General features: G+C 38.3%; 1 protein-coding gene across 4 annotated transcripts in view; it reads left to right on the forward strand.

Moving 5' to 3' along the window:
- The window catches only part of SOS1 (SOS Ras/Rac guanine nucleotide exchange factor 1), a 134689-nt gene that overhangs the window by 57505 nt on the left and 67986 nt on the right, over positions 1-9198 (forward strand). For 3 of the 4 annotated variants that reach the window (XM_012808824.2, XM_023516642.1, XM_023516641.1), the window contains exon 6: positions 1508-1651. In XM_012808824.2, coding sequence (XP_012664278.1) covers positions 1508-1651 — 144 coding nt within the window. Of the gene's footprint in view, positions 1-1257; positions 1394-1507; positions 1652-9198 lie in introns of those variants that run through there. The other variant, XM_023516643.1, reaches the window with a different exon arrangement.

The following is a 9198-nucleotide window of genomic DNA, read 5'->3' on the forward strand; positions in this document are numbered from 1 at the left end:
TTTGAGGTAATGAAATGTTCTAGAATTTGATACTGCTCATGATTGTACAACCAATACTGAAAACCACTGAATAGTAAGTGCACTTTAAAAGGGTGCATTTTGCCAGGCACTGTGGCTCACACCTGTAATCCCAGCACTTTGGGAGGGCCTTGACAGGAGGATTGCTTGATGTTAGGAATTTGAGCCTGCAGTGAGCTACGATCATGCCACTGTATGCCAGCCCAGGGGGACAGAGTGAGACCCTATCTCAAAAAAGGGAGAATAGGGGTGAATTTTATGATATAGGAACTCAGTAGAAAAAGTACACAGAAAAAGAAAAGGGGCTTGGCACCTGTGGCTCAAGTGGCCAAGGCACCAGCCCCATACACCTAAGGTGGTGAGTTTGAAACCAGCCTGGGCCTGCCAAACAACAATGACGGCTGTAGCTAAAAAATAGCCAGCAATGTGGCGGGCGCCTGTGGTCCCAGCTACTTGGGAGGCTGAGGCAGGAAAATCGCTTGAGCCCAGGAGTTGGAGGTTGCTGTGAGCCGTGATGCCACGGCACTCTACTCAGGGAGATAGCTTGAGCCTCCGTCTCAAAAAAAAAAAAGGACATTTACAATTATTTGAAAATACAACTACATGGCTCCGCGCCTGTAGCTCAAGCGGCTAAGGCACCAGCCACATACACCAAAGCGGGCTGGTTTCAAATCCAGCCCAAGCCCACCAAACAACAATGACAACTACAAACAAAAATTAGCCGTGCGTTGTGGCAGGCGCCTGTAGTCCCAGCTACTTGGGAGGCTGAGGCAAGGGAACTGCTTAAGCCCAGAAGTCTGGGGTTGCTGTGAGTTGTGATGCCATGGCACTCTACCAAGGGTGATATAGTGAGACTCTCAAAAAAAAATAATAAAAAGTAAAATGACAGTAAAATATCAATTTGTGCCTTTTCTAAAAAAAAAAGAAAATACAACTATATATCTGCATAAAGCTAGATTTTTTCATATACTTCAAAATAATGTATCTTAATAGATTGAAAGCAGAAATACATATGAAAATCTTGCTTTTATTAAGCTACACATTAGAAATATGTGAAATAATGACATTCTCCTACTAAATTTTCTTTTGTGGTTGTAGTTACTTTTCACAAAAATTTCATAAAAATGAAATTTATATTAACACAGTAGGTTCATCATTATTTTTAAATGAATTGTTTTTAAAATTTCTTGATTTTAACTTCTAATATGGTGAATATTGATAGATATATTTATAAACAAAAGCTTTTTGGAATCTTCAATAATTTTTGAAGGAGTCCTAAAACCAAACAATTGGAGGTCTACAGACCTAGAGAAATGTATCTACAAGTTGTATATCATTGTAAAAGCAATTACTGAATTATCTTCTGTTAAAATTTGTAAGTCATTAAAATTTCTTACTTTACTTGCCATTTTAAATGACTTTTTGGCTCAAAATTTGTTTTTTTATCATTACACAGCCTTACTGAATTAATCTGCTTCTCCCCAAACAGGATGTAGAAAATATATTTAGTCGTATAGTAGATATACACGAACTTAGTGTAAAGTTACTGGGCCATATAGAAGATACTGTAGAAATGACTGATGAAGGCAGTCCCCATCCACTAGTAGGAAGCTGCTTTGAAGACTTAGCAGAGGTAAGTACTTCAATTAATATATCAGAAAACTCTGCATCAGAGAACATTTGTATTAAAATTGGGAGACTTAATTCTTGAGTCTACCTAAAGTCATGGATATTAACTGATGACTGTTTATTATTGCTTCTTCTTGATAGGTCCTTGTCAACATTTGTTTCTCTTATCTTACCAAAAATAGGAAACGTATTCTCTTTTTAATTATAAAGGCAAAAGATTTATATGATCTGAAGAGAAACCAGAGTTTCTCTCATAGAAAAGCGGATACCACCAAGGGAGGTGTTACACCTGATACCCAGTGGCCTACTGTAAAATCTTACATAATAATGCTAAGAAAAGTCAGTGAATGACCTATCAAGGATGAAGCTATAGAACTTGGATCTCGGGTCAGACTATTTGTGTTCCAGTCTAGATACTACTGTATATTAGTTGTATGACAAGGGCAAGTTTTTCACTTTTCTAAATCTCCAAATCTATTTGTAAAATAAAGATGATAATACAGGTTGAGTATCCCTAATCCGAAAATCAGAAATCTGAAATGCGCCAAAATCCAAAACTTTTTGAGCACTAAAAGATGCTCAAAGGAAATGTTCATTGGAGCATTTTGGATTTCAGATTTTCAAATTAGGGATGCTGAACCAGAAAGTACACTACAGGCATTCCAAAACCAAAAACTCCAAAATCTGAAATACTTCTGGCAGCAAGCTTTTTGGATAAGGGTGACTCAAACTATAAAAGGACTCAGGACTTTTGTAAAAATTAAAAATAACCTATTTGAAGTATTTAGGTAATCTTCACACAATAAGCTACTCAGTATATGGTGACTGCATTGTTATTTAGAACAGGAAGAATTAAATGACTAGGAAAAGAAGGTCCAAGGGCCTAGGTGATTCACATACTATCGCCATGGGGTAGAAAAACAGGTAACCTTCTCCTTAGATATTTCAAAGACTAAAATATATGAGTAAGTCCTAGTAAGTTAGCATGGAGAGTCATTCTGACTCTAAAATCCACTCTAAAATTGTGTTCTCACTCTAAAATCCAGTCTTCTTATAATATAGTATTGAGCTTGTAAAAATTTTTTCTGGGGCAGCACCTGTGGTTCAGTGGGTAGGGCGCCAGTCCCATATGCCGAGGGTGGTGGGTTCAAACCCGGCCCCAGCCAAACTGCAACAAATAAATAAATAAATAAATGTTTAAAAAAATTTTTTTTCTTATAAACTTCTTTTTTAAATTAAGATTTAAGACAAAATCAAATATTAAGTTCAAGCATCACCACATCTACTCCTTTCTTGCTCCAAATAGACAGAAGTAATAAAATACAAAAACTGAGAACATTTGGCTGATCTAAAAAAAAAGTGGAAAACACATAACTAGACTTGAAAAACACATCAGAAATGGAATAGACATTCAAGGTAGGGAGCTCTTGATATGTGGGTTTTTAGGTTCTTAGGGACAATGAGGACTAAATGTGCTGCATGAAAACCAGAGCAAGATCTCTTGCCCCAGAATTCATTTTAACAGAGGATCTTGTTTGGAAGAGTGATTTTAAAGGGATGAGACCAAAAAAGGGGAAAAAAAAGTAAAGGCATCTCCCCCCCCCACTAAGAAACCTACATTAAAAAATCTCAATTAGGCTCAGCACCCATAGCTCAGTGAGTAGGGCGCCGGCCACATACACCGAAGCTGGTGGGTTTGAGCCCAGCCTGGGCCTGCTAAACAACAATGACAGCTGCAGGCTCAGCACCTGTAGCACAGAGGTTATGGTGTCAGCAACATACACCTAAGCTGGTGGATTCGAATCCAGCCTGGGACTGCTAAACAACAACAACTACAACAAAAAAATGGCCAGGCATTGTGGTGGGTGCCTGTAGTCCCAGCAACTTGGGAGGCTGAGGCAAGAGAATCACTTAAGCCCAAGAGTTTGAGATTGCTGTGAGCTGTGACGCCACGGCACTCTACTAAGGGCAGCATAGTAAGGCTGTCTCAAAAAAAATCCCAATTAGACAAATTCTAATTCTCAGAATGTCCAACAAAATCAATAATTGCAACATTCCAGATGAAATTAATTTTGTACAGTTATACAGACTAAAAGTTTTAAGAGACGTTTAGGATGCTCATAGAATTAAGTGAAGATATATAATCTATTTTTAAAGAGGACATTGTAAAACAAACATAGGCAGAAAAGAAACAAAACAGGTACCAAAAGAAAGAAGAAATATTGAAAATTAAATATACAGGCAAATAACTCATTACATAGTATGCACTATGTAATGTGTATACTCGCTAGGCCCAGTGAAGGTTAAAATTAGCCAAGTGCAGTGGCTCTATCTGTAACCATAGCATTTTGAGAGGCTAAGATGGGAGGATTGTTTGAGGCCCGCAATTAAAGATCAGCACGGGCAACATAGCAAGACCCACATCTCAGGAAAATAAAAATTAAAAACTTCTCCAGGCATAGTCCTAGCTACTCAGGAGGCTAAAGCTTGAGGATTGCTTGAACCAGAGCTGGCGGGTTCAAACCCAGCCTAGGCCTGCCAGACAATGACAACTACAACCAAAAAATAGTCGGGCATTGTGGCAGGCATCTGAAGTCCCAGCTACTTGGGAGGCTGAGGCAAGAGAATTGCTTAAGCCCAAGAGTCTGAGGTTGCTGTGGGCTGTGATGCCTCGGTATTCTACCAAGGGTGACAAAGTGAGACTGTCTCACAAAAGAAAAAACCTAATAATAAGATAAAATTAGTAAATTGGAAGATAGAATTGAGTATGTCACTGATAATGTGACATAAGACCAAGATGAATATGAAATTGAAAGTAATAGGCTTGGCCCCTGTGGCTCAAGTGGCTAAGGTGCCAGCCACATACACCCAAGGTGGCAGATTCAAATCCAACCCAGGCCCGCCAAACAACAATGATGACTGCAACCAAAAAATAGTCAGGCGTTGTGGCAGGCGCCTGTGGTCCCAGCTACTTGGGAGGCGGAGGCAGGAGACTCGCTTGAGCCTAGGAGTTGGAGGTTGCTATGAGCTGTGATGCCACGGCACTCTACCCAGGGGGACAACTTGAGGCTCTGTCTCAAAAAAAGAAATTAAAAGTAATAAAGGCTACACTGAGAGTCCTAATAATACACCTCTAATAGGTATTCCAGAAAAAGAGAACAATGGAGAAGCAATATTTGAAGAAATTAAAATTAATAATTTTTTAGAAATGACATTAGTTTCCAGATTAAAAATACACTCCAATTAAAAATTGTTCAGGATAAATAAAAGGAAAAAAACTCATAGCTAAAAACATAATAGCAAAACTATAGAATATCAAGCATAAAGAGAAAATCTTAAAAGCTATGAGAAAAAAAAAGAGAATATTACCTGCCAAAGAATTAGAACAAGTTTCTGTGAAACAACAGAGTTGAGCAGGCAGTTCAGTAGTACTGTCAAAGTACACAGAGGAAATAGAATCCCCAGCTACAGAGTGAGTACAAAATAAAGTTTGCAGAGGAGAACATAAGTTCATGACCCGACCTTGGAACAGACAGATTTGTTAAGCAGGACACAGAGCACTAATCATAAAAGGAAACAATTGATAAACTGAACTTCCTACATTAAATCTAGAACATATTTAAGAGTGAGAAAGCAAGCTGTAGACTAGGAGACAATATTTTTTTAATATACATAGCCAATGGGAGACTTACATCCGGAGTATGTAAAGAACAACAAATCAATAAAAGATGGCTCAGGTTTTTGGGTGTTTTTTTTTTTTGGAGAGAGGTAAAAGACTTTTGAGTAGGTGCTTCACAAAAGCAGAAAGAGTGCTCAACACTATTACTCATCACCAAAGGGTAATTTAAACCATGGCGCAATTGGAACTCTACATTGCTGGGGGTAGGAGGTGAATTCATAATGGATAATTAGTGATATGTTCACACAATGAAATGCTATATGGCAATTAAAAATGAATTACTGATAAAAACAGCAACATAATGTTGGCAAAATAAGAAAAAATAAAGTATATGCTACATGTTTCCATCTATAGGAAGTTCAAAAACATGTAAAACAGATTGTGGAGAATAGTGGTTATTAGACTAGCGGCTGGGGAGCAAGAAGGAGCTTTCTGAGGTGCTAGAAACATTCTATTTCTTTATCTGGTTGGTGGTTACACAAATGCATTGCATACAAATACAAAAAATTTGGTGAAATTTTGTACTTTACATAAATTATACTTTCATTTATCAGAAAATGAGGAAAAAAACCATTTCAGACATACAATGTATGTGCCCAAGAGAGGGTATTCCACATAGAACTCATTGTAAGAAGTATTTAATGATGTTCTTTAGCAAGAAAGAAAGTTGTACTCAGAGAAAACTCCAGAAATGCAAGAATTACTAGTGAGAAACTGATCATTAAATGTGTTGGTAAATTTGTGAGCTACTGTCTTCAAAAGGAAAGGTTAAACTCTATTTCCAGGTATTGAAAACACATTGTACTGTATATAAAGTAGATTTCTATTTGTGATTGAAGAACAACTTTTTATTTATTTATTTATTTATTTAAAGACAGAGTCTCAGGGTGGTGCCTGTGGCTCAGTGAGTAGGGTGCCAGCCCCATACACCGAGAGTGGCGGATTCAAACCTGGCCCTGGCCAAACTGGAAAGACAAGAGTCTTACTTTATTGCTCTGGTGGCTAGAGTGCTGTGGCATCATAGCTCACAACAACCTCAAACTCTTGGGCTTAAGCGATCCTCTTGCCTCAGCCTCCCCAATAGCTGAGACTATAGGCGCCTGCCACAATGTCCAGCTATTTTTAGAGACAGGATCTTGCTCTTGCTTTGGCTAGCCTCCAACTCCCGAGCTCAAGCAACCCATGGGCCTCAGTCTCCCAGAGCACTGAGATTACAGGATTGAGCCACTTCACCCAGACCCTGAAGAACAACTTTAAATTGTTTGATAAATTACTAGATAACCGTATTTGACTTCTTAAAACATTTAGAAAAATCAGCCAAAGGATAGAAATACTACCTATGGCTTACAGATAGGGAAAAAAGAACTATGATGACATTTTCTGTCATTTCCACTGATGAATTAGGAAAGAATAAATGAACCAAGGCAAGTAGTGATAATGAAAACAAAATAATGTGAAATAAACAAATCTAATTACCTTAGTAACTCAGCATGTATAAACTGATGAAATTCAGCCTTCTTAATCTCTTGAGCTCTGGAATTGTGGGTTGTAGTAAGCTATGACGATACCATTTATACTCTAGCCAGGGTGAAAGCAAAATAAATATATATACGTGCATGCACACACATATACATATACACATATGTAATATGATCACTTTGAAAATTCAACCTACTTAAAGTAATTATTGTATTTGATTTTTAAGAATTCATTTTATGGGCCAGGTATGGTGACTCATGCCCATAATCCTAGCACTTTGGAGTGGAAGGACAGTTTGAGGCCAAGAGTTTGAGGCCAACCTGGGCAACATAGGGAAACCCCATCCCTACAAAAAACTTAAAAGAAAAATTAGCTGGGATAGTGGCACATGCTTGTCCCAGCTACTGGGAAGGCAGAGCCAGGAAGATTGCTGGAACCCAGGCATCCAAGGTTATAGTGAGCTGTGATCACACTCCAGCTTGCGTAACAGAACCAGACCCTGTTGCCAAAATAATGAAGAGACATACATAAAACAGAATCTAGGAGTGTTTAAGATAAAGGGATGGAAAAACCATATAGGCTTGGCGCCTGTGGCTCAATCAGCTAAGGCGCCAGCCACATACACCTAAGGTGGTGGGTTCTAATCCCCAGCCCGGGCCCGCCAAACAACAATGATGGCTGCAACCAAAAAATGGCCAGGCGTTGTGGCGGGCGCCTGTGGTCCCAGCTACGTGGGAGGCGGAGGCAGGAGACTCGCTTGAGCCCAGGAGTTGGAGGTTGCTGTGAGCTGTGATGCCACAGCACTCTACCCAGGGGGACAGCTTGAGGCTCTGTCTCGAAAAAAAAAAAAGAAAAAAGAAAAACCATATAAAAAAACAAGGAAGCTGGTACATCAGTATTAATTGAAATTAGTTGATATAATTAGTCAAAGTAAACTTTGGCAGGAAATATTAGAGAAGAACCTAATATTAAAAGGACAATATCATTTCTCTCTCTCCCCCCTGCCCCCTTGCTCTTCTCTGCTCTCCCTCTCTCTTCTCTTCTCCACTCTCTCCTCATCTCTCTCCCCTCTTCTCTCTTCTCTTTGTCTCTCCTCCTTGGTGCTGCTCTGCAGCCTCCCCCCCACCCACCAATAAAGACCTTTCATACAAGCAAAAAAATAAAAAAAACAAAAAAGACAATATCATGACAGGATGACAACCATGAACATGTGCACCTGATTACAAAACCCCCAAACGAAGTAGAAACTGACAGAATTAGAAGAAATGCAAAAATCTGCTATCATGGTAGGAAATTTAATATGGTGTCCAGGAAAAATTAATATGTAATAGATCAAACAGAAACAGATTAATACGGTTATAGAAGATTAGGAGAACAAAATGTATAGGTTTGATTTTATACACACACAGAGTTGGCTCTCTGTATCCATGGGTTCTGCATCTATGGATTCAATGAACTGTAAATTGAAACCATTCGGGGGCGGAGGAAAGCTGGGTGCATCTGTACTGAAAATGTATAGACTTTTTTCTTGTCATTATTCCCTAAACAAAACAGCATAACAACTATTTATGTAAAATTTACATTGTATTAGATATTATAAGTAATCTACAGATGATTTAAAATATACAGGAGAGTGTGCATAGGTTATAACCAAACACTACACAATTATATTGAGACTTGTTATCTGCATGTGGTCTTGTAACCAATTGGGGATTGGTTACCAAGAGGGATGATTGTCTGTGTGTGTATGTCTACATAGCCCTTGGTACATGCAGGGCACTGGTTCCATGACCACCTGTGTGTACTCAAATCCTGCATCAGTCCTGCAGAATCCACAAACACTATATTTTCAATCCATGTTTAGTTGAAAAGATCCACATATGAGTAGACCTATGCAGAGTTTAAATCTGTGTTGTTCAAGGGTCAGCTATAAACATTTTAATACTGTTGCACTGGGGATTAAATTTCAACAAAATTTCAGAGGGGACACCATCATTCAAACCATAGCAGCAACTAAAGCAGCACAGAGAGAAACTGCTTTAAAACAGTGTAGGGTTTTAACACATTTTTTAAAAAATAGGAATAATTTAAAATAATGAGTTAACATTTCAGTCCAAGAAACAGAAAAGATAGCAGGGTAAATTTAAGAGAATGCAAACAAGGAATTAAGAGAAGAACAGAATTGATGGATTAGAAAACAAACAATGGATATAACAAAACTTCTTGTAAGATTGATCCAGGGAGGGGGAAAGGAAAAACAAATATTGGGAAGAAAAAGAAGCTATAACTGCAGATAGGAAGAATACTAAGATCTACTTCAAAATTTTTTTAGAGCTATGATGCAGTAATTAACTTTAAAAATATTTAAAATAGGCTCGGCGCCTGTGGCTCAA

Source organism: Otolemur garnettii, unplaced genomic scaffold (assembly GCF_000181295.1).
Source record: "Otolemur garnettii isolate 467f Iridium unplaced genomic scaffold, OtoGar3 scaffold00095, whole genome shotgun sequence".
In the NCBI taxonomy this organism is placed as follows: Eukaryota; Metazoa; Chordata; class Mammalia; order Primates; family Galagidae; genus Otolemur; species Otolemur garnettii.